At 58.8% G+C, this 25,096-nt stretch overlaps 1 protein-coding gene and 1 long non-coding RNA gene across 3 annotated transcripts in view; one reads left to right on the top strand and one right to left on the bottom strand.

The window, feature by feature from the left end:
* LOC132660981 (uncharacterized) overlaps positions 1 to 25,096 on the top strand; it is a 292,245-nt gene that overhangs the window by 242,184 nt on the left and 24,965 nt on the right. The window contains exon 7 of one of the 2 annotated variants that reach the window (XR_009601987.3): positions 2,914 to 3,157. The exons of the other annotated variant lie outside the window; for it this stretch is intronic. This is a non-coding gene — a long non-coding RNA (uncharacterized LOC132660981). Of the gene's footprint in view, positions 1 to 2,913; positions 3,158 to 25,096 lie in introns of those variants that run through there. 2 annotated transcript variants of the gene reach the window in all.
* NECTIN1 (nectin cell adhesion molecule 1) overlaps positions 5,763 to 25,096 on the bottom strand; it is a 59,818-nt gene continuing 40,484 nt past the window's right edge. Inside the window, exons 2-6 of the mRNA XM_060605025.3 lie at positions 18,827 to 19,177; positions 17,993 to 18,295; positions 17,461 to 17,578; positions 15,903 to 16,054; positions 5,763 to 7,134 (exon numbers count right to left, since the gene is read on the bottom strand). Coding sequence (XP_060461008.1) covers positions 6,587 to 7,134; positions 15,903 to 16,054; positions 17,461 to 17,578; positions 17,993 to 18,295; positions 18,827 to 19,177 — 1,472 coding nt within the window. The 3' untranslated portion in view covers positions 5,763 to 6,586. The remainder of the gene's footprint in view (positions 7,135 to 15,902; positions 16,055 to 17,460; positions 17,579 to 17,992; positions 18,296 to 18,826; positions 19,178 to 25,096) is intronic.

The raw sequence follows: 25,096 nt of genomic DNA, 5'->3' as shown, positions 1-25,096 counted from the left end.
GGGAGGGGCTGGAGACTGAGTTCGGTTGCCAGTGGCCGATAAGTCAGTCAATCAGGCCTGTGTAACGAGGCCTCCATAAATACCCAAAGGGACGGGATTCGAGAGCTTTCCGGGTTGGTGAACACCTGCAGGTGCGGGAAGAGAAGCTCCCAGCCCCTTCCCATGCACCTTGCCCTAGGCGGCTCTTCCATGAGTTACAGCCGTTTATAATAAACAGGTGATCTACTGAGTTAACTGGCTTCCTACGTTCTGTGAGCCACTCTCGCAAATTATCCGAACCCGAGGAACCTCTCTGATTTATAGCCAGTCGGTCAGAGGCACAGGTGGCATCCTGCAGTTGACCCTGGCGTTTGGAGTCGGGGACAGTCAGTCTTATGGGACTGAGCCCCTGGCCTGTGGGATCCGATGCTCCCTCCGGGTCCGTAGCGTCAGAACTGAGTTTATTGCTTGGTGGCGTGGAAGAAAAGGCACACGGGCACTGGAGCCAGAATTGTACCGTCTTTTCCACTGAACACACCAAATGTGGCGCCCACGAGCCCAGCTGATAACCCGCGGGGGTTCGCTCTGCTCCGTGGGTGAATCGAAAGTGGTGTCAGCTCTAGCATTCTCCAGTCAGGCGGGTGCCACCCCCTTCCCTGGCTTCCTCCCCCCCACCCCCCACTGCTCTCAACACCTGGCTCTGGTTCTGGCCCAGAGCATGTTCAGCATGTGTTCTCTGCTGGTCTGGTCGCCAAGCCTTAGTTTCCTCCTCTAGGCTTCTGTTCTCACCGTGCTACGTGTGTCGGACTAGAATGATCTCTTTTAGAACAACTGATATAAGATGCTAAAGTCTCAAGTTAGCCTGGGATGCTCTTAACACACCTCTGGTCTGGAGATCTCCTGCACATCCTTCAGGCCCAGGGGGAAATCGTCACATCTTCCATCAAACCTTTCAGACCTTCCCAAGCGAAATGAGCCATTCCCGTTCTGTGCTATCGTAGGGCTTCGCACACAGCCCTGCTCCAACCTGTGGCCAGCAGGCACTGGCTGTTTTGGAATTTGGGACCCCTGGAGCCTCCGAATTCTTTCAAAGCAGGGACTCTGGGTGGCGCTATCACAGTATCTCACAGGGCCTGGCCCAGAGTGGCCAAACGAATGAATGCACGCGTGAGTGAAGGATGCAACCCTCAAGTTCTTCAAGTTCATTCTCTTAACCGTCGGCAAGCAGAGTGCTCACGGTAAAGAGGAAGGGAAAGAGGCCTCCACGGTATCCAGAAAGCAGCTCTGGGTGCCCAGCTGTCTTAGTCCTGTTCCACAGCTGAGGTAGGGCAATGGTGGGCACGCCCAGGGGGACCTTAGCTACCCAGACAGGTCCTGTCCCCAGGGCCCCAGGAGCCCTGTCCCCAGCGTTTGGTCCTCTGCTGTGCTGAGGGTGGGGATGCGGCGACAGGGCCGAGGGTTGAGGTTGGGGCAGAAGGACCCTAATGAGCCAAGTTCTTCCCGCACCCAGCTCAGCTAGCACCTAGAAAGCTAGGTGTTCCCTGGACTCCCGGGACCCTGGGGGAAGGGGCCAGATTGGGCTCCTCCCGCCAGGAGAGGCTGTGCCGGGGACTAATTGGCTTGCCCTCCTTCCGATGCCGGAGAAAGTCTTGGCTGATTTGCCGGAACACTCTAGTTAAATGCCAATTAGGACGTTCTGTCCACTGCTCTCTTCCAATATATTAATAATGTAATTAAGCATTTATTGCCTGCGCAAATTAAAAATTAACTTGAACGGACAGCCTGGAAAACTGAGGAAGTGACCACTTAAACAACCAATTTGCATCTCGTTCGCGAATCCGCATCTAAACACAGTCTAGGGTGCTGGGCTTGGCCTTCCAGTGAGGGGCCCAGCCAGCTGCCAACAGCTGCCGGCTGCTTCTCCTGGCCCGATTCCGCCTGATTCCTGCTGGCCCTGGCCTCCCCACCCCGATCCTAGGAAAGGAGGACGGGGCTTCCCCCCACGTGCAGGAGGGCTTTCCGCTAAGTGGCCACCTTGGCTCTCAGCATCCCTACCCCCTTTTCTCAGAGGTGTATGGTGTGGATTTCAGGGAAAAGAGGCTACCGGGGGTGACTGGGGGAGGTGAAGCCCCTGCCACTCCCACCTAGGATCGATTTGTCCTGCATTCCAGCCCTGGAGATGGGAAGCAGATGGTGGTGGAGCGGGGAGGGGAGGTAAGCAAGGAATGAGGACACCCTCCCTGCACCCGGCCCTGCTCCCCCCACCCCTGGAGATGAAGGGCTGGGTCTCTTGGAGAGACCTGGCAGGCGACAGAAGATAAAGCTCCCCATCTCTTCTCTGTCTGACACGGCAGGCGATAACTGTTGGCTTTCCTCTCCAAAAGACCACAGGAGGCGAACTGGCAGGAAGGAGCAGGGCAGCAGGGAGTGGGCGAGAAGGGGGAAGGGAAGAAGCCTGAGCTGTGCTCGGCTGCTGGAGGGCAGCAGAGGCCTAAACTCAGGAAGGCAGGGACTCCGGCCAGCACAGGGAGGGTCCTGCCTCCTCCCTGCCTGTGCCTGTAGAGGCCCAGCCTTCCCGCCTCTGCTGCCCACCAGTCTTCCCGGGTGTGGGTGCTACTTCCTGGCAGCCTGGGAGCTGGGGTGACATTTCAGGCAGGACCCTGACCGCCCCCCACCCCGGGAGGCAGGCTCCTGCAGGGGTCGGTGTCACTGTCCCAGAACCATGGGACCTGGGCACCGGCCAGAGGCTCCCTCCCCTTCACTACCGTGCTGGCCCATCTCTAGCTCTCCCCTGTCCCCGTGCCCCCAGCATGGCCACCGCAGGGAGACGAGCGACACAGGCAACCAATGTTGTTTTAAACACTTTATTTATAAAAAAGTACATTTTTTTTTCCCTCAGTACATTTTTCAACTCATTTTTTTTTTTTATACAAGTAAAAGGGGGTGATGCAAACACCCCCTGGGTCAGAACCAGGAGAATCTGCTGGGTCGTCCCGGGACCAAAGACGAACACGGTGACGAAGAAACTGATGCCAAGGTAGCGCATCGCACTCGGAGGTGAGGGGTGGCAGCTTCTCCTGGATTTTGCTTCCATTTGTACAAAAAGAGAAAACCGGTTTTTTTTTTTTTCCTTTTTTCCGGCCAAGAATCCCGTTCCTCACAGCAGGAGTTAGGAGAACAGCACCGGCAGGCAGGGGGCTCGGCTGGGCCTTAGGGTCGGGGCAGCAGCGGCAGCAGCAGAGGCAAGGCCTCGGGAGCCCCTCACGGCACCCGTGGCCACAGCAGGTCTCTTTGTGGCCTGGGAGGGGCCCACGTGCTCCTTAGCAGGAGAGGGCTCCTGGTGGCTTCAGAGGTCTCTGTCTGGGCCCCTGTCCTCCCAGGCGGGCCACCCACATCCACCTAACACAGTTCCTGATTCCTCTGCTTGGAGGGTGGCAGAAAAATTATTGCACCAGTGACTTGGGCACATGGAGGGGGCTGATGGGGGGGGGGGGGCGCTGTACGCCTGGGAAACGAGGCCCCTGTGAGTCTCTCTTGCGGCCTGAGCACTGGGAAATCACGTCTCTGCTGCGGGGCTTTCGGCAGGACCAGCCCGTTCCTCTGCCGTGTCTGCGCGTCTGTGCGTGTGCACCTGTCGGAGGGGAGCGTGCCCCGTGTGCGCGCAGACTGGGCCCGAGGGGGCCGCGCCTGCCTGCTCGTGGTCACCGGTTCCCTGCTGCTGCTTTTCGGCTCCTTCTGCTGAAAGGGGACTCGGGGTGGTTCGCTTACACGTTAGAACAATATCAAAATCTTAAAGAAATAGGGGGAGCAGGGTCGGGGGCAAGAAGAGGGAGGGTAACAAGAGGCAGGGTGACAACGGGGGAGGCCTTGGCACAACGACTATCGAGTTTATTTCATCTCCAGCAAAGGCAGAAGGCTCAGCTCATGCTGGGGGCACAAAGGAGAAGCAGAAGATCCTCATCTCTCTGTCGGGCCACACCTCCCCTTTGCCCGCTGGCTGTGTCTGTGGGCCCGGCGGCAGTGCCCACCTTCCCGCAGACTCGGGGCGCAGAAAGCCCCATCTCCCCAGGCCCGAGCGCCGACCCCTGCCTGCCCCTGGCCTACCCTGGGCCCCTGAGGAGCGACCGCCCTGCTGGGTGTGCTGCTGCTGGACAAGGTAGGCGGGAGCCTCCCACGCGGCCCATGCGTGTGGCATGGATCCCATACGTTGTGCTTTGCTTGGGGTGAGGGCATGGAGGTGTCTTAACGGGGACTCAGGGCTTTGGCTGGGCCCAGGGACCCTCCTAAGTACGTCACATAATGAGGAATAGGGGGTGGCAGGAGGGAGACTTCCGGTTTCATGGTTTCAAGGGGTCAGAGAATGCCTCTATCAGGGAGGCCCCTGGGATTTCCTCCTGCCAGGGGGTGAGGGGGGGGGGGGGGCAGGAGACCAAGCAGAGGGGCCAGAGTGCCGTGAGGTGGAATGGGGCAGTGATGTGATATGGAAAAGGTCCTCTGCCCTGGGGCGACGCTAATACTGCTGGGAGAGGCAGCCCGGCTCCTCCACCCCTCTCTGCCCTGTGGCTTGAAAGACCCCAGAATTTTCTCCCCCATCTCCACCCAATGCCAAGAGGGGAGAGCTGCCCCAGGGCTGGCATGGCTTCAGACTTCTGCTACGTGGCTACTGGGCAGCCAGGGCTGGGGCTGGGGCAGTGGGGGCCGGGTGAGGGTGGCCCAGCTGGTGGGCCCAGGGTCGCCAGGGCAGAGACGGGGCTGGTGGTGGGGGGGGGGGGGGGGGTGGGGTGGTGGTTAATAGCAGCACCAGGGAGGGGAGGGGAGGGAGAGGCCTGGGGCCTGGGGCTCCCTTGGGAAGCCTATGGCAGGGTAGGTCAGTGCCCGTGGGGCACAGAGTGGTCTGCTTCCCTCCCCCCGCAACACTTGCCATCCCACAGAGCCCCTGATGGCCTGGGTTAACCGGAACCCTAATGGGCAGGCATGAGCCTGCTCTCCCATCCCAGGGTCTTTCCTATCTAGAGTGCCCGGGGGGGACCGGGGTGGGCAGATGAAGGAACTGAGGCACTTTGAGCTGGGGGAACTGAGAGAGCTGGGAGGGGCCTGTCCCCCACTGTACAGACAGGAAACCCTCGTCTTGGGTGACGGATGGGCCCCGGAGCCCCATTCAAGGAGGGAATCTGTAACTCAAAGGGAAAGCTTCCCCAAGGTCCCTCCCGCCCCATCCCAGAAGGGAGACCAGGGATAGCTGAGCGGGGAGTGGAGAGCAGGGAGCAGGAGCTGCAGAATCGGGATTCCTGGCTCCCCCATGCCCCTTGCACTTTCTGGCAAGCCCAGAACATCTGCATTGGCCTTGGCGGGTGAGCCACCACCTACACTCTTCAGCATCTGTGTCTGCAAAGCTTCTACGCGGTGGACTCCCTTCCCCGCGCCCTCCATGGTGGTGCTCAGTCACCTGTGACTCCCGGACAGCCTAGGGACCCCCCCCCCCGACTCCCCGGGAGAATCCAGACAGAGTTGCTAGCACGTGATAGAGAAGGGAGAAATCTGAGAACCTCCCGTGCTGAAAGAAGCAATTTAGGGCCAGCCTGAGCTCCTAGGGTGGAGGCTCCAGGGGGCCCTGGTCTCTGCCGTCCCTGGAGGCTTCCGAAGGCTGTCCCCATCCTCAGCTGGGAGGGAAGAGGTGGGGCAGGGAGGGGTGGGCCTCGGGCAGTGTCCGGCCGGGGAGGGCCTGTGACCCCAGGGGAATGAGGGGCAGACACGAGTGGCGAGTGTGCATGTGGGTGCGTGTATGCGTTGGTGGAGGCGTACGGGAAGTGTGGGCCACCTAAAGTCCCACTATGTGGGGAGCAGAGAGGGGTCAAGAGGACAGACACACCAGAGCTGGGCCAACTTCACTCTCTGCTGGCCAATGGGGACAAAAAGTGTAAAACCAACCTCACCAGGAGAACGTACTGCCCAAGGCCCCCCCCCCCCCGGTAGGGACCTCGATTCGATTCGCTTAACAAACAAGACGACCCTGGGTGCTTTGGAGAAGCCTCTCCCTGTCTCTTGGGTGCAACGACTGTCTAGAGCGGGGTCCCCAGCTCCTGGCTGCTCGGGGCAAGGGGTGTGGGTTCCCCCTCCCTGGGAAAAGAAGAGCGGCATCCGGGGGTGGCTTGGGGCTTTTCCTCTCGGAGCCTCTCAGCCCTCCACCCCCAGTGGAAAGAACACAAACAAATTCCAGTGTTGGGGGGCCGGGGAGGGCTGGCTCCCCAAACCCTGGAGGGATGCCCAGGTACACAAGACGAGAACAGGGCTCCCCACAGAGAGGGCAGGCGGGGGCGGGGGGCGGGGGGCGGGTGGTGGCGGTGGTCAGGGGAGGGAAGGTACAGCGACACCAAAGCCACAGTGAACACAACACCACGGGGAGGGCGGGGGACAGGGAGGAAATCAAAACAAAGCCGGGTCGTGTCTGCCCCGGGCTCCCCGCTCCCCGGCAGTGTGGGGCTGGCTTTGGGCAGCCGGGCGAGTCTCTGTCGAGCTCCTGGAGGAGTGGGCGAGTGGGGGAGGGCAGGGGGCGTGCGGGTGGGGGCCGGGGAGAAAGGGGAGCCGACAGAGGCTCCGGAGAGGGAGGCTACACGTACCACTCCTTCTTGGAAATGAAAGACCCGTCGTTCTGAGAAACCATGTTCTCGGCCAAGTCCAGCTGCTCAGGGTCATACTGGTAGCCCAGAGTCCGGTCCCCGTAGCCGTCCTGACGGGCCTCTGCCTCATCCACCGTGAAGTAGGGCCGCTTGGCGTCCTCGTCGTATTTGGGGTGGGGGCCGCCCACCTTGCGCTCGCCCCCTCCGCCGCCCTCCTCCTCCTCTTCTTCCTCGTAGCTGCTCCCGCCCAGGGGGCCGGCCTTCTTCTCATCGTCCGAGTCATCAGGGTACTGCAGGTTCTGGGCCATGGGCGGGTGGTGCTGGGGGATGCCCGCCTTGCTGTAGCCGTTGCCATACACGTGTTTCTTGGTGCTGTAGTCGCCCTTGAAGGTGTGCCTGCGCCGGCGCAGGGCGACCACGATCCCGCCGACCACGATCACCACCAGCAGGATGCTCCCCGCCACGCCCCCAATGATGGCCGTGGGCACCGGCCCGGCGCGCCGCCCGTGCTCGGGAGGAGACGGGGTGTAGGGGAATTCTGGGTGAGGAAAAGACACGGAGGGGGACGGTGTCAGTGACTGCTCCTGGGGGTGGGGGCGTCAGCAGGGATGGCAGGGAGGGAGCGAGGCAGGGGATGGAAAGGCCGGGAAGTGGGCCCAAGGCCCAAGGGCGGCTCCAGTTCCACAGGCCCCTCGGTGCCCCAGCCCTCCAGTGCGCCGCAGTATTGTGGCTGAAGCGGGCGAAGAGGCAGAGAGTCCCGGACCCCCGGAGGCTCCATGCTGGCTTTCTCCTTGGCTGTGGTGCCAGCCTGGATCACCCCCATTAGTGGAGCCCACCGTGGACCCAGTGTCCCCTAGCTGCCAGTCACCATCACAGCACCTTGAGAAACAAGTGTGCTGTTAATTTCTAGCCAATGCACCAGGCAACACGTCTTAGGTTAAATAGCTTGCCTGTGGCCACCAGCCAGTGATTGACATTGGTTCTCTTGCACGGAAACCCTGTGCAAACGTCCCCAAAAGTGTCCGACGCCTGCTGGTCACTGGGTACCCCACGCCTGATTTCACCTGCTCCCAGGGCACAGGGAAGAGGGCGGGTTCCCAGGCTGGCCCCATAGATGCCCTGTGAGTGCCAGAAACCGGGGCTGTGGCTCTCGGCTGCGGTCTGGCCCTGAAGGGCAAGGTGGGTGCCAGGGGTGCTGCCAGCCTGGGCTGTGAGCAAAAGACACTCAGCATGGCTGTGCAGAGACGGGGCACGAGCGCACGGGAGTTCACGGCCACGATGACGAGTGGCGTCACAAGGGAGCGCGTGCCCGGGCACACCCTGGCCCGTCACGGCGAGCCTGCATACCTGTGCCGATGCGATGAACGTATGTGTACGAACATGTGCGCGCTGAGGACAGGGTGGAAACAAGAAAGCAGGAAAGGTGGAAAGGAGGGAAAGGAAGTAGGTGGGAGGGAGGGAAGGCTGGGCGGGTGACTGCCCGCGCTGTGGTCAATGCTGCCCGGAGGGGAGACTGAGGGAGGCGGTTCCCAGCACCGCCACAGGGTGGCACCGGAGACCACGGTTGGCCCCGGTCAGGAGGCACAGGTGGGCAGGTTTTCCAGGGAACCTGGGAGGGCTGCTGGGCTATTCTAGGCCCTCCTCTCTTTAGGCCAGGGTAAAGGTGTATGGTTTGGGCATTTGTTCCGGTCCCTGGGAATCGGTTTCTGCCAGCTCACTCCCTGATTGAGCATCACTCATTCCAAGGGAATCCTGCTCCTCCTATGGGCCCACTCCCTCCTCCCAGAGGTAAAGCCGGCCCACTCCGGCCATGTGTGTGAGTGGGTGGGGTGCTGGCAGCAGCAGGCAAGAGCAGGGCAGAGGCCCTAGAAGAGAAGAGGAAAGGACTTCCGGGAGTCCAGGCTGGAAGGGCTGATGAAATCACGGGGGCCCCGACAAGGGGAGGCGATTTGCCTGCAGTCACATGGCTGAGCAGGGACCACCCAGATGCTCCCGTTCCCGGCCTCTCCACATGCAGGAGTTGGCAGAGAAACACAACCACTTGTCACCACTGTGTCCTCAGTGTAGGTCACCGAGTGGCTGCCCAATAAATATTTATTGAATATTTGTCCTCACCGCTCACTTCCAGAACGGTTTCCGTGGAACCTCAAGCTTCTCTTGCTTCACCAGGTCTGTTTACTGCCTTTAAAAGGGCTGCACACCTGCTCCCCAGGAAGTGGGAGCTGCCTCCACAAGGCACACCCGAAAGGCAGCTAATAGGAACCTGGCCTCTTCCATACTTTCTACCTGTCTGCTCCCTCTTCAGTTCTCACCCCATATCTGAGTGCTCTCTCCTCTGTACATCTGCCTCATTGCTTCACCCATATACCCACCCATCCACTAATCTGTCCATCCATCTATCCATCCACGCACCCACCCGCCCACCCATCCACTTATCCATCCATCCATCCATCCATCCATCCATCCATCCACTCACTCATCTATCTATCCATCCATCCATCCATCCATCCACCCACCCACCCACCCATCTATCCATCCACCCATCCATCTACCCAACCATCCACTGATCCACCCATCCATCCATCCACCCATCCATCCATCCATCCATCCATACATACATCCATCCACCCACACACCTACCCATACATCTATCCCCCCACCCATCCCCCCACCCATCTACCCATCTGTCCATCCATCCACCTATCCACCCATGTACCCATCTACCAATCCACTCATCGACCCACCTATCCAATCAATTTGCTAGTCACAGGATACAAAAAACTCACAGCCTATCTGGGGAACCAAATGACACCCTTAGGGATAAAACCGCCCGCAGACAATCAAGGACAGTGGCAGAGAAGTGCCTCAGGAATGCAGGGGAAAGAGGGCACTGTGGCCTGGAGTTAGAAAATGTTTCTCAGAAAGACTTAAGCCAAGCCTTGAAGGATGGCAAGGACTTGGAGAGGCCCAGAGAATAAGAAAGCTATCCAAATGGAGGGAACTACATTTCCTTTCAAGTCTTTCCATCAAATCTTGTTGACTTCTCCTATTCAATTTCTTACCACTTCATGCCAGGTTTTACTGTAGATTCCTGAATCTCCCACCTTCATTTGGTCTCTGTTCTCTTTCAGTCACCATCCACAGTCACCAGGTTAATTTCCATTGCGTACACACTGCCACTCCCTTTCTCAAAGACTAGCAATAACGTCCCTCCCCACTGCCTGCTGGACCACGCCAGTCTGGGCTTCAGAGCTTTCATCATGCCACTTGATCTTGGCCTTGGCTAACTCACCATCCTTGCTGAATCCAAGTTGATTCTTCCCTTCAAGCCTTTGCTCATGCTGTTCACTCTGCCAGGAATGCCCTTCCTCATCCCCTCGTGCCCATTTCTGTTCTTCAGTCCTGTCTTTGTGCAGCCTGGCCTTCTCCAGCTCACACTTCCCTGTTCTCTTTTGAACTTTTATGTATTAATGGTCTACACATCTCATTCTAGTAGAAACAATACCCAATTCCATTCCATTTGTCATATGCTGATATATGATGGTAAAGCCTCTGATGAAACACCCTGTAGTAAATGCAAATCAGGATCCACCACAACTGGCTCTGGTCCTTCCGCCAGTTTTCAAATGGCTAAAGTTCTCTCCCGAAGGATCGAGAAGAGCTGGGGAAATGGCGGTCTCATGATAATTTGGGACTGCTTCCATCCAATGTGTTACAGTTGTGTGCAGTAGAAGTTCCATTATATTTATTCTTATGCTTTTTGCACCAGCAGAGACCCAATGAAAATAAAGCTCTCCTATGTTTTATTTGAATAGATTGAATTTTTTGGACCCCACTAATCACAGTATGGTAGTTTACTCCACTAATCACAGTATGGTAGTTTACTACCCGTTTCATGGGAGTGGCTTGTGTCCCAAATTAGTGAATAAGTTTGAATTTAAAGTAAATCTAGAATCTGACCATTTCCCACCACCACCACCTCTCTACTCCATGCTACCATCATCGGTCACCTGGATTATTGCAGTAATTGCCTAACCGGCTTCCCCGATTCTACCTTTTTCCTCTATAGATGATCTTGAACACAGGAGCCACAGAGATCCCGTTAAGTCTGAAGAGCTTCAAATGCTCTATACGACCTGTGCCTCTGCTCTCCACCTCTGATTCCATCTCTTGCTTTCCTCCTGGCTCACTCTGCTCCAAACGTCCTCAGGGCCTTCGCACTGGCTGCTCTCCACCCCGGAAGACTCTGCTCCCATGTCTCAGGTTACTCCTTCACCTCCTTCAGGGCCTGGATCAAACTTCCCATTGACATCACCTTCTCACCAACGCCTCCCCTGACTGCCCTGTTTAAAACCACAGCTCACAAACCCCACCCCTGTACTTGGGACCCCTTGACCTTGCTCTTTTCTCCAAGTCACCTTCAAAATGACTACGTAATTTTTCAAATGTATTCTATCTGTTTGCTGTCCTCCTTCTGTGCTAAAACATAGACTCCAGAGGGACAGGGACAGGCCACTGCCTGGCATGTGGCCGGAGTTCAAGAACATTTGTTGAATGAATTGTGTCAAGGCAAAGCTTGTCTTAGAGCTGAGCCTCTGGGTCCCCCTCTAGGTCCTTCTGTTTCACTTTTCTTCCCCAAGTCCTAAGGGAGTTTACTCTTCCCTGGGGTTCTTTTGGGACCAAAGGGAACCCTGGTTATCTGCTTTCGGGCCAGGTCTGCCTAGAGGTAGACAAGTGGCTGAGATGACTGTCCAGCATTGCAGACTTCCGTGTGAAGATGCCATATGGGGACCTCATTCATCTGGAAGGAGAGGCGGCTGCTTGGTGTGGAATGAAGCACCCGCCCGCCCCCTCCGTCCTTCCAGCTGTCACGGTCAGCTAGTAGTTCCTGGGGCACCAGAAGCAGAGCCTCAAGGGCCTCTGCTGGCCGGGGAGAGAAGAGCTGGGTGGTGGGGTCTCACGGGCCTCCCTTACATCGTCTTACAAAGCGGGCAGCTCAGCCCCCTTTCCTGAAGGACTGCAGCCTCCATTCTGGGATGGCAGGCTGGCCGGGACCCTGGGGGCAGTGGGAGCTCTGCATTCCTTTGGGGCCAAGGTTTCCTGACTGGGACGGGTGGGCTGGTACAGGGGCTTTGGATGGATCTGAGGTGGAGGGCAGGTTAGGGTTTATAGTCTGGTTCTGGGATCTGGAGGAGTTTTAGCGTCAAAGAGGATGTTTGGGCTTGCTTCTAGAACCAACGCCTGGTGCTTCCTCAGGCAGGCGGGAAATGCTCTAGCATCACGGGATGAGGCCGGGAAGCTGCTGGAACTACAGCTCCCAGTGTGCAGTGCAGGGGCCGCAGGGAGAGTGGGAAGGCCCAGGGTCAGACAGCTGCAGCAGCTGTGTAGGCCACGGGGCAGGGCCTCGTCATGCTGGAGCAGGAGCGAATCCTCCCAGGCGCGCAGACACAGCTGTCTGTTCGGGGGCTCCCCGACACACCCTGCCATCTGCCCGCCCGCAGAAAGGCACGTTTGCCCATGGCACAGCCAGGGTTCCCGTGTGCCCGCTCGGCCTGCACATAGGCACTCGTCTGCTTGCATTTACATGCTCAGAGGCATGCGCCCTCCGTCCCAAAAGGACCCCGAAGCCCCACCAACACACGGTCACAGGAACACCCGGTCTAAGAGGGAGGAGCCCTGTTACCTTCACCTTCAAGTGGTTGTCCCCAGTGGATGAACCTGGGGCTTCCCTGGAAATGGGAACTGGGCCAGACGCTTGCACCACAGTGGCCTCCCTGCTCTGCTCCTAGAGCGGCCTGGATACTCTTCTCCCAACAGTCCCCGTCCCAGGGATAGATGCTGCCCCATTTGGCCTCTTTCATCTGGTCAAGGCCGTACCTGAGCGCCCCTCCCCACCTTTCACATTACCCCTGGAGGGAGAAGGGAAGGAAGCTCACTGGGTTGTTTTGTGACTGTTGGGCTAACCCCATGAAATTGCTCTCAGTACTCAGATCTCAAAAATGGGCCTGTGTGAGGGCCCCGGGCCCCATGGACACGTCCACGCCAATTCTGGGGAGTCTGTCTCTTCGTCCTCATGACCACAGCCGAGGCCTGTTGCTTCCCACTAGGGACATCCTCACTGTACAGCCCCTCCCAAACGCTTGGTCTAAACCACCTGCCTCTCTGCTGAGAACCCTTGAGAGGCTCCCCTTTGGCGACACAGAGAAAGCCCCACTCCTTCCAGTGCTCCCACCGTTCTCCTCCCACAAGCTTCCCCTGCCTGGGGACCCCCACCCTCCATCACTGCCCACTCATCCTTGTAGGAACAACTCAAATGCCATCTTCTCCAGGGTCCAGGGCCCTGAGAAGCCTGTGCAGGTGCAGTGCCCCGCACACGTGTGCCCCGCACACGCACGTGTCTCTGGCACACACCCTGCGGCCCGCCTCCTCCCACCCCTGCCCCGGCTTCTCTTCATTTTCCTCTCCAGATGCGCCCAGGGCAAAGCTATTACCCGAACGGATGGCCGGAATGAAAAATTAAATTTCCACTTATCCGTCTCGCTGATGCATTCCCTCCTGACCAGTGGGGCTTGGAGCACGGGGCATGGCTGTGCCCCCACAGTGGACCCCCAGAGAACGTGATAGGCACCGGCTGATGTGGGACAAGGGCCGGTGGTGTCAGCGGCTGCTCGGAGATTTTCTGTGAGCGCCAGAACACATGGCTGTGAAAAGGCTCAGGCTTCCCGGCTGAGCTGTCTTGCGGGCCCGAGAGGTCCTCCCTCGGGAGGGCCGGCTAAACGGCTCCCGGGCCCATCAGTGATTCAGTGGGCACCACGCATCCCTGGCTTCTGCCTAACTGGGCTGTCAACAAGAGTGTCCTCATGCAAGTCACCTGAGTGTGACTTTGCTTACCAGCCCTGTCTCTCTCTGTGCCTCCGGGGAGCACGGGAGGCTATGTCGCATGCATCTTCCAGCTGGAGCCCTGGGCAGCTTGGGCCGCCTGCCACAGGCCAGCTAGGCCTGACCACAGATCCCACGCAGGGCATCCCACTGCTGCCATCAGCCCCAAGGAGATGGCCCGCCTCCACGGCTGGCTTCGCTTCCTCCCTTTCCTCTCTTTTCTTTAGCCTGGGCCTGGGAAGTGCCCCCTTCCCTTCCTCCCTGCTCCTGGATGCCATCGAGTCCCTGATGAGCAGCGTGCATTCACAGTCATCCTGCCTGCTCTCGAGCTTTGGGAGAAGGGAGGCCCCGACTTAGCTGGGTAGTGCCACCTGGCCCCATCAGCCTAGAAGGGCCTCTGGCTGGTCCACTCATGCCAGGGGTAGGATCACGGGAGATCACTGCTCCCGTTTCTTGGCCCCCTCCCCTGACTTCCCAGTCAGCAGTGTCTCCAGCCAGCGGAGTATGCATCTGGCCTGAGATAAGTATGATGATCTCTGCCATACAGACTGGGAAGCTGAGACTCTGTGGGACGTGAAAGCGACACAGCCGGGAAGAACCGCTACGTGACCACACTCAGGCCAAGTCTGACATGGCCCCCGTACGACATGCCTCCCTGTGGCGTGGTTATGCTCCCTTATGAATACTCCTCATCCCTGTCTGTCCCGTGGCCCCACGGCCAGAGCTCGGGCGCCCGTGAGGCTCTTACTGAGCTTTGCCCAAATTCTCTCCAGGAGGGGAGAAGTCTGTGCTTCTGGCCCTCCCCCTCCCCACCGCCCCCAACCCTAGCCTGGAGGACGGGCTGCCGTAGCTTTTCCCGGGCTCCACCTCGGACGCTTCTACTTCTGGTTCACGGGCAGGGAGTTGACCAGTGTGAGAGCCACGGGCAGGGAGTTGAAGAAAACAGCAATCGACAAGCGACTCCACCTCCCCCTGGTGAGAGTGGGACGGAACGGCCCCGAGGGTGACTGCACAGGTAGGTGCAGACCCTGGACAGCTCCTTTTGCCGCTGTGCGTCGGATGGACCCACACATGAGGTCTCCTACTTCTGGGACGCGGGCCCGGAGCCGATGCGTCTGTAGGGCTTGCCCAAGTCCTGTGCCTGGAGTCAGCAACCACTGCCCAGCTTCCCAGACTCCGGAGCCCCGCCCAACATCTCCCTGAGGTCACTTCCTGTCCATCCCCCCAGCCGCATGACACCCCTGCCCGTCCCAGGTGGTTCTGTCACTTTCTTTTCCTGCAACTACCTCAGCCACAATGTTAAGGACACTCCCTCTCCTGGCTGTGAAGCTGTGATGGCAAGTTTACCTCTCTCTTGGCTTGCTTTGATCCTCCCATTAATAATGATAATGACAGGGGTGAAGATAATGATCACAGAGCAGGGGCCATTTATTGACAGGCTGGTCTGCGCTAGGACCTCGGCCCACATTACGTACATTCCGACAAGAAGCTTTCAAGGCACCTCGAATTATGCCCATTTTCCGAGGAGCGCTTGTCCACGTCCCTGCTGTCTGACATTAAAACCCATGCTCCCTTGGGGCGCCTGGGTGGCGCAGTCGGTTAAGCGTCCGACTTCAGCCAGGTTACGATCTCGCGGTCCGTGAGTTCGAGCCCCGCGTCAGGCTCTGGGCTGATGGCTCGGAGCCTGGAGCCTGTTTCCGATTCTGTGTCTCCCTCTCTCTCTGCCCCTCCCCTGTTCATGCTCTGTCTCTCTCTGTCCCAAAAATAAATAAAAAAAAAACGTTGAAAAAAAAAAAAATTAATAATAAAAAAAAAAAAATAAAAATAAAAATAAAAAAAAAAAAATAAAACCCATGCTCCCTTCATGGCCCACATGAAGGCTCCCCCAGGACATCCTAGCTCTTTGCTCCCTTTGCCCTGAGAGGGTCAGGCGGCCGGATCTCTTCATCTGCACCGACACAGGGAAAAATGCAGGGAAGACAGCAATTCAGGGCACACAACCACCATGGCTCTGGGCTGTCTCCTTGTGTTTCCTCCAGTGTCCCTGCTTGAGGACAGCCTCACCCTCCCGCCCGCCCGTGCGGGTTTCCTGAACTGCAGGAGCAAATGAGCTCCACCTCCAAGCCCAGCCCCACCAAGCCGGCATCACAGGACCTGGGCAGGCTCTAACACCTGTCCCCCCACCGTTCCCCCACCCGCAACAGCACTTACTTCCTCTCTGCTGGAGCCTCTCTCTGATCCCTCTCCAATCGGGGGTCACCCTATTTCACACACAGCCTCGACAGAGGAAAGAGAAAAGCAAAGCAAGGCCAGTGGCCAGAGCTCAGGAGAGAACCAGAGGAAGGGGAGACAGAAACTTCCTGCAGTGACCTAGCCCAAAGGCAGAGCAGTGGGTGGGGAGAGGCAGGACAGGGGACAGCTTCCTACCCGTGATGTTGACCTCCACCTGGCCCGAGCGGGTGCCGATGGGGTTGGTGGCCTCACACACGTAGGTCCCTGCCAGGCTGTAGTTGATAGGCCCCCTGAAGAAGAGGGTTCTGTTCTGGGCCTCCACGCCCTTGGGGAGAGAGCCATTCAGCCTGCAGGGATGGGGAGACATGGCAGTGGGTTATGACCCTCCAGCCCAGAAGCTTCCCCGGGTGTCACCCAGCCTCCAAGACTCCCAGCCCTCTTGCTGAGTTGATAGGCAGGGTCTGTCTTGGACGGAGTACCAACAATAACCACAACAATAACCTCTTGCGTTTGGCAGACTCCCGTTATTCGGCATCTCACGCTCATGTCCCAGCACCGAGATGTAGACAGGCCGGAAAGGGACTGGTCCCACTGAACAGATGAGAAGCTCTTTGAGTTCAGGGTCAAAGAACACAGCTAGTAAGTGACAGAACTGGGGCTCTAGCCAGGTCTTTGGCTCCTGGCACGGCGCTCTCCCGACTACGCCTGGTTCCTGGTGCTAGTTGATAGTATAGACGTTCGGGTTCTCACCCCAGATCTACTGAGGTTGAGCCGCTGGAGCCACGGCTTGGAGATCTGTATCTTAACAAGCTGCTCAGGTGATGAGATGTGACCCATGTAGAGGAATCGTGCTCTGGTACACTCTCTCATTTTCTTGCTGGGCATATCATAGGCCATTTTCCTGGGGGAGACACAGGGGAGCCTCCTCCTGGTTTTCGATGTCACAAAGCTATTATTCTGTTGGACCTACCAGCTCCCTGGTACACAGAGCCGAAACTGGTCACCTGTACCTTCAGATAACCCTTCTGGCTCCAGAAAGTGGAGGGTGAGAACTAGCTAGGGCAGGCCAATGCCTTCTACTTCCAGGAAACAGAGTGTAGACAATGTGGGCAGCCATCTCCTGGCCATCCATGTCAACCCGCTTCCTGGCTTCCCCACATCCGCCTTTCTATGCGTCCCATCCAGCTTTTCTCTGGGAAGAACCTTGGCTCGGGCCATCAGAGCCGGCTGGAGGGGCAGACAGGACCCTTCGAGAGCCAGGCTCAAAGACTGTGAAGCCAAGAATGGCACGGCGGGGTACGGGGCCAGCGCTCCACGGACGCAGGCATTCTGGGGTGACGGCTGCCCCCTCCTTGAGAATCTGGGGGTGCTGGAGAGAAGGAACGGGAACAAAGAAAGATCTGGGATGCTCCAGAAAGCCAGCTTCCCTGGGGACACCTCGATAAAAATAAATACCGGGGGCTGGGGTGGGAGTGACTCAGACTGAATCACCAAAGGAGAACGACTAGCTTCTTTATTAGGGGGAAGAAGGCAGGCGGTTGATGAGGGGATCCCCCTCTGGCAGAATGGTTTGTCCCACTGACCCTGATGCTGTCGTGGCTGGGGTCTCTCGCAGCCCCTCCCCTTTTCACGAGAATCCTGAACCAAGACCCTAACTTTCTCCCCACGTAACGCTCCCGGAGGTGGGGTGGGGGGCCTCCCTGTGACCAGCTAGGCACCCTGCGAGGCGACCAGCCAGCCCCAGAGCACTTACGTGGTCCAGTGGTAGTCGGTGGCAGGGGGGTTAGCATCGGCTTTGCACGTGAGCTTCACATCCGTCCGCTGCAGGTACCAGTTCCCATCAAACCCCTCGATGGTCACCTCGGGCTCGTCTGTGGGGCAAGGGACGATGTTTGAGAAGGGTGAGGTCAGGAGAGCAGGGCTTGGGGCGAGGGAGTGAGCCTCAGATGGGGCTGGGGTGGAAGGGGCAGTGACATGGAAAGAGCTGGAAGACGGCGAGAGAGGGGGGAGGACCCTCGGAACAGAAGCAGCAAGGGAATGGAGGAAGGAGGAGGACAGATGGGCACAGGAAGGAGGTGGGGAAGAGAGAGGGGGGAGGACAGCGCACCCCTGAAAAGAGAAAGGGAGGGGAAGGCTGGGGGGTGGGCAGGAGCAGAAAGGGGGCAAAGGAAGCAAAGGAAGAGAGATCGGAGCACAGGAGGAGGGAGGGCTGGCAAGAGTGGGGCGGCAGGAGGGGACAGCAGCACCCCCCACCCCGAAACCCGCCTGCGCTGCTCCCTGCTCACACTGCACGCTGAGGGTGAGGCTTTCCCGGAAGCGGTCCATGTGGTAGTTGACGATGCAGGCCAGGGTCTGCCGGTGGGCTTCCCGGCTGGGCACCAGGCGGTAGCGGCTAATGACGGTCACCGTGCCGTTGGGGTTCCGGATCTCTTGGTACTCCGCCTCGCCCTTCAGGCGCGTTTCCCAGGACACCACGCTGGGAGGCTTCCCGTTGGCCGAGGTGCAGGTGGCCACCAGGACCTTGTCATCCTGCCCCTTCTTGGCTCGAAGCACCGTCTGGGTGCCCTCTACCCAGTTGGTGGGCTTGGCTGCGGGGAAGCAGAGGGAGCCGTGGGGCTAGCGCTACGGCTTCATCCAAAGTGTGCTGGCCCAGGAGGTCACCCTGGCCATCCCTGCCTCTGAGCTGTGCCCAAAGCCCCTCCCAGCCCTTCTCACGGGGACTGCTTCATGTCTAACCTGTGTCCTTCCTGCCCTACCTGGCACCCCCTTTGGTCAAGCGGAGGCCTTCCTGGAGTCTTGGCGTGCTCAAGGCTGGCGGCTCACGTGGCCCTTTTCCTTACCGTGATGTCGGAAGCTTCTGCCTGCTTCCTGGTCACCCACAAAGTACCCTGTGGTGGGGGCTTCCAACCCGAACCGTGCCCCTCAGCTCTGTGCACAGCTAAGGCCTTGCACCCAATCCCGAGTGAGCTGTGGGACAGCCTGGCCGGAAGGGACCGGAAGCTTTGGGGGCATGCCAACCAAGAAGACTGGGGCCACCGAGGCACACGATGAGGGTGGCCAAGCCCCAGGCCACGGGCCTCTGCACGAGCAGGGGGGGGGGGGGGGTGAGGCCAGCTTACCCATTACAGTGAGGTTGAGCTGGCTCTCTCGATTGCCAGCAGGGAAGGTGGCGAACTCGCAGATGTAGACGCCCTCGTCCTCCAGCTCAAGGCGGGAGAGGCGGATGGTGCCGTCGGTGAAAGAGGGCCGCAGGAATTCTACGCGCTCACGGTAGGGAGCCAGCACGGAGACGCCCATGGCGGGGTTGTAGATGGCCACATTCTGCTTGGAGCCGTTGGTGGCCTTCTGCCACGTGACCTGGGTGATCTTCACGCCGGGCAGCGGGTTGGCGAAGCTGCAGTGCAGGACCACGTCCGTGCCGATGAGACCGTACATGGAGTCGTTCACCTGGACCACCTGGGCGTGGGCGCCTGGTCAAAGGAGCCGGCGGGACTGGTCAGTGACAGGCACAGCTGCCCCCCCCCCCCCCGCCCCCACCCCCGACTCCCTGTGCGCTGCTCTTTTCTTTCTACCCCTTGTTACTCTTGATTCTGATCATAAGAATAAATAATTGCTTGTTACTAAAGCACTCTGGAGGATGCTGAAAAAGACCGTGATCCCCACCACTCAGAAGGATCACTGATCGTCTTGTAGGAAATCCCTTCTTTTATTTTTTTCTCGCTATATTAATTTCTCGATCTCCAGGTTTCTCTGCATGACCATCTTTTTTTTAAGACGAAATCAGAATGATACTGTACGTATTGTTCCATAGCTGCCTTTTTGTCTAGCGATGCATTACCCATAGTGCTCCATTGGGCAGTAAATACATACCTACACCCTTATTTTTAATAAGGAGTCGAATGCACTGCTTTCCCTAGGAGCCATCAACTGCCTCACCTTCCTGGGCCTCAGTTCCCTTCTGGCAAATGGGGCATAGAATCCAGTCCTCTACCTCACGGGGTTGCTGGGAGAACCAAATGAGACTAACGAGAAAGCGTCAGGAGGCAGGAGGCGCTGACCATGCGGGCTCACGGTGGCCACCATTATGCTCCCCGCCATGGTCTTCTCCCTCAAGGCGGAGTGCCTGTGCCCTGGGGTGCGCTGGCTCCGTCCCTCTCACGGGGCCCGGGCCGCTGCTCAGAACATGCCATGTTTCCATGTTCCCTTCCTCTCTCTCTCCCTCCTCCTATCACTCCTAGACCCTTGCTCGTGCAGTTCCCTAGAAAGCCCTAGAAGGCTCTCCCCCCTCCTTCCCCTGTGGATCTCCCACTCGGGCCACCTCCTTTGGGAAGCTTCCCAGATCTTCCCTGCACGTGTGAATCCAGCCACTTCTGTCACAGATCTTTTCTGCCTCCGGATGTGGTTGTTCACGCCTGTGACTTCTCCGCCAGCACAGGGTCTGTGTCTTTCCCAGTCGCCCCAGCCCCAGCGCCCAGCCCAGCATCTGGCACACAGTAGGTACTCAGTAGATAGGTCTGGCCAGGCAGACTGCAACGGAACCCATGGGAATAGAGATTTGCAAGAAGGAGGGAGTGATCAGTGGCGTTGGATGAATGAATAAATTCCCCCCAGTCTCCTTACTGATTGCTTTGTTTCGCTAGAACGGCTCGTTTGAGCTTTTCCCTGATCCTGAACGCAGGGCAGAGACCCTCCAGCGGGTCTCTCTGGCCCAGGCTCTTTCTTGAGCTCTGTTATTGGCCACGCATCTGTACCCTTCATATTGTCGTATCCTTACTTCACTCAGTTTATTGAGCACCATCGATAATATCAATGCCGGGTCCTGTACTGACCTAGAGGCGGGGGGATGGCCTCAGTGGCTCCCCAAGGGAGTGGAAACTCGGGGCTCACCTTAGCCTCTGCATGGTGGAGGCACAAGAGCAGGGCACACTCCTCTGAGGGCTTGGAAGCCCATGATAGGGGAAGCTGTCCCCCCCCACCCCTCCCCTAAGGAGGGCACGGGCTGTGTCTCCGGGGTCACTGCAGTGTCCTCTGTGTGTACCATACAGCAGATACTCAAAAATTTGCTGAATAAATAGATCTTTGGCCCCTTGTCATGCCCTGAAAGCTTCCCCAGTGCTCCCTCCTTCTTTATGCCTATTCACATCCATGCAGCCCTTCAAGGCCCACCTGGGAGTGCCCCCACCCCTACCCCTCCAGTTGTCCCCCTGGCCGGTGTGTGGGGTTCTGACATGTCCTTGGGCAGAGAGCACCGGGGGCTGGTGGGAGTACAGGAGGAAGCACCCACCAGGGAGGCAGGAGGGTTGGGTTCTGCTCAGCCCTATTTTGAGCTGAGACCTTGGCCAGTCACTTCTCCCTCCCAAGCCCTATCTTCCTCCTCTATGAGAGAGCGGGCTGGACTCCCCAGTCTTAGTGGTCCCTTCTGGGCCTGAGTCTGATCCCCTGAACCGCAGCCCAGCCTCGCTGAGGCCCCACCCCAGATAGAGTCCCATGGTGAGGTCAGCGGGCCAGACAGCCCAGTACTCCTGCTGACTGGCCAGCTGGCAGGCGGCTAAGCCCCAGGCCCTCCCAGGAGGATAAGTGGGTGCTCCCCCCCCCCCTCCACTCACCAACCTGCTGGAGGTTGCCCAGCAGCTGAGATAATGTGGGTATAATTGGGGAACTTTCACCACACAAAGCCAGAAACAGGAAAAGCCAGTTGGGAGGGCTTGGGCTATAGGTTGTGTGTGTGTGTGTGTGTGTGTGTGTGTGGTGGGGGGGGTTGGCGTGTGGGCACCAGGAACCATCTTGGGATTGGTGCCAGGGCATGGGGGGGCCTATAGCCGGACATAGCCCACCAAGCCTGCCGCGACCCCCTCCGCCTCCCCACCCCCCCTCCCCGCAGGTGTGGGGACAAGCAGGCTTCAGCGGCCGGCACACACACTGCCATTCATTTGCTGCGTCTTCAGCAGTGACCTCACCCTTCAGAGCTGTGAATGCCAGGAGCGAAGATCGCTGATAGTGGCCTGGGCGTGGGGGCGGGGCGGCCGCTGCCAGGGGCCCCGGCACCCTAGCGGCCCCGTCTCCTGCATCGGTGCCTCACCAGGCCAAGGAGGCCTTCCCCACCCTAATGTCTGTTTTGGGGTTAAGGCCCCTCTCTCCTCTCCAGTGTGGCTCTCCCAGAAGCAACCCCACAGGGAGCAGTAAGGAGAGTGCCTGGGGTGTCCACCCACTGCACACAAAGTGGGTTCTCCTGGCCCTTGCCCCTTTTGCGCTAGTGAAGAGTGGGCAGGCCAGAGTGGGAGAGGACCTCTAAGGTGCAGGCAGACTTATTCTGGTGTTCACCTCTCCATCCACAGCCTAGTGGGCACGAGGGAGCTTTTGGAGCATAGGGTTTGGGGCCACTCCCTGACCCCAGAGGAAGTGGGAGGGGCTGGGGCCACTGGCAAGGTCTGAAGACCCTCCCTTAGCCCTCCACCCCACTCCGGGCTAAGGGACCCAAAGCTCTTGCTTCTGGCTTGGGGCTTCCCGTCTTTTTTTTTTTTTTTTAATGAGAGAGAAAGAGAGAGAGAGAGAGAGTGCTTACGCGTGTGTAAGCACAAGCACGAATGGGGGAGGGACAGACAGAGAGGGACAGAGAGGATCTCCACGCTGTCAGCTCAGAGTCTAACTAGGGGCTCGAACTCACAAACCGGCAGATCATGACCTGAGCCGAAATCAAGAGTCGGACGCTCAACCGGCTGAGCCACCCAGGTTCCCCGGGGCTGCCAGTCTTGGACCGAGGGTGCAGTGTTGGGGAGAATGTCCCTCATTCTTTAGACTGGTCAGGTTGGGAAACTTTCAGAGAAGGGGGGCAGACCTCCAGGGTCTGGGTGCGGCAATGAACGGGAGAGTGGGGATCCCCACTGAAAAGGCAGAGAAAGGGCTGGATCAGGGCAGGAACCCAGGAGGAGGGCCCTCCTCTGTGCAGGAAGAGGTAGAACCATAGGCCTCGTCTGGAAGGCCCGGGGCCAAGGGGCAGAAGCAGGAGGGCAGGCTGGTCCAAGTGTCTGCACCAACCACTCAGGCCCAGATGACCTGGAAGGTGAGCTCGCTGCCCGAGCTCCTCCCACCCTCTGAGGGGCTGCCCCTGCCCCCCTCACCCCCCCTCAGTATTGCATGGGCTTGCGAAGAGCCAGACGGTGTGGCTTTGCAGACTCCCTCTGTCACTTACGAGCCGAGAAACGTTGGGCAAACGACTCAACCGCTCTGTGCCTCAGTTTGCACTGAGATTTCTCGTCTGTGAAACGGGGATTACAACAGCACCTATCCCATGCAGTGGTCCTAAGGATCAAATGACCACACGGGAAGCTAGAGAGCGGCACTTAGCACAGAACGGGACGGTCAGTAAGTGCTGGCTGCCATCATCCTCCTCCTCCTCACCACCACCTTCGTCGTCATCTGTATCCCTTTATTTTCTGTTTCCTGGCGTGCACGTCTAGCGTGTTTCTTGTTGTGTGTCCCCTGGCTCCCAACAGATCGCGACTCCCTGTGTGAGAGGGAAGGCACCGGCGAGACCTCGGGTTTTGTTTGGCCACATCGCGGCTCCCTGGCAGGGTCTAGGGCCTGGAGACTACCCTGCTAACTTTCTGTGGTTCCCCGGGCAGTTAGGGTGGTCCACACAAGGCATCGTCTCTCCTTCCTCACAGGCCCCCTCTTACATGAGAGGCAGGGGCTGTCCCAGATGTGGAAACCAGGACCACTAAAATGGTACCACACTGGACCTCAGTGGAACACGTGATCCATGGTTTTACAAAGGAGGAGTCCAGAGTCCACGAGGGGCTTGGGGACATGGAGGGGCAAATCCAACCCAGTGCGCTTCCCACCCTGCCTTTTTATAAGGGACTCCCGTTCTCAACCTAACCCCCCAGGGCCTCCCTCCCTCTGGGCGGTGTCCCTCCTGGAATAAAGCTCAGAGCCTCTCTTGCTCCCTTTGATAAGTGGCAGGAATACCGGTTACATTACCGTAGCCACAGTGCCCGGGGGCTGCCCTGCACTGGGCTTGGTGGTGGTGGGGGGGCGTTGGGGGCCAGGGGTAAAGCGCAGTGGAAGCCAGGTGGGGGCACCTCCAGGAGGCTGTGTACAGAGGAGGGAGGAGCCAGAGAGGTGGGGAGTGAAAGGCAGAGCGATCCATGGGAACCTCTGCCCTCAGTAGAGAGGTTCTTGCATCCTAGGGATATCAAGGAATGTTTTTCTTTTTGATCTCAAGCACTGCCTGTATTCTCCCTGACCACCCTATGGGCTCCACGGTCTGGGACTCAGGCCCCTGGGGCCTGTGTGCCAGTGCCTCAGTTTCCCCATTGGAGCTCCGGTTGGGCGGTTCGGGCTGCCTTCGTGGCTGCCCAGAAGTGCTGAGCCAACAAGGCAGGCATCGGGCCGGCCCCCCGAGACGTCACAGACGTGCAAAAGCCCGAGCTCAGCAACAAAACACAAAGGCTCCTCAGTTGTGGCCGACAAACCTGCTCCCCAGGGCCCTGCCCGCCTGCCCTGCCCGCCATGGAGCTAATCTGAGGCTGGGGCCATGGGTTCCCACGCAGCGGGGTGTGGCCCGGAATGGGGGGGGCACTCTGCTCCCCGTACCCACCTCAAGCAGTTTCTCTTCCCGCCCTTTGAAACTTCAGACCCTTCTCTCCCTGGCCAGGCAGGCTGGGACTGGGCCCATGTGGGTGAAAGTGGCGGGGGGGGGGGGGGGGGACGGACACAGGCAAGGGGGGAGGGGTTCTGGGATTTCTGGCACAGACCACCTCTTTTTGTGTCCCCCATCCCCGCCGGGGTACCCTCAGTTGGGCGGTCAGCAGTGGCAGACCTGGCCTGGAGGCAACCGGGGACACCCTGGGGGAGGAGCGCTGGGGACCTCACGGGGGGGCCTCTCTGAGACCAGAATCCTTTGGGGTCCATCTCTAGAGCTTCCCAGGGATCCCCCTCCCTCCCACCACCCCAGAACTGGCAGAAAGGAAGAGGACCATCCGGTCAGAAACCAGCTAAGTGGTAAGTGGGGATGATTCACCTATGGGGGCGGGGGGAGGGGAGGGCCTCCAGCCGAAACCCTGCTGAGTCAGCACAGCGACCTGAAGGCTACAGGGCCCCTCCTCCCAGTGCAGCTACTTCCCCAAATGTCAACTCCCAGGCTGGCCAGCTCCTCACTTTCGGATGCCAAGGCTGATCCACCCGGGGGAGAGGCTGGCAAGGAGACGGTGTGATCAGGAGGGAATCCCCTTTCTAGGGCCCCCTCCTCTGGGCAAGGTTTGGCCAGTCAGTGTTGCCCAGACCCAATCGCTCTGCCCCCAAGGACCCACACGAGCAGGCTTCTCACTGAGGTTCTCTGAACTTGTCCTGTCCCGTATCTATGTCTCCTCATTATTCAGGAGCCCCCT

The sequence above is a fragment of the Panthera onca genome, chromosome D1, assembly GCF_046562875.1.
Source record: "Panthera onca isolate mPanOnc1 chromosome D1, mPanOnc1 haplotype 2, whole genome shotgun sequence".
NCBI classification, from domain to species: domain Eukaryota; kingdom Metazoa; phylum Chordata; class Mammalia; order Carnivora; family Felidae; genus Panthera; species Panthera onca.
This window is presented reverse-complemented; position numbering and strand designations above follow the sequence as displayed.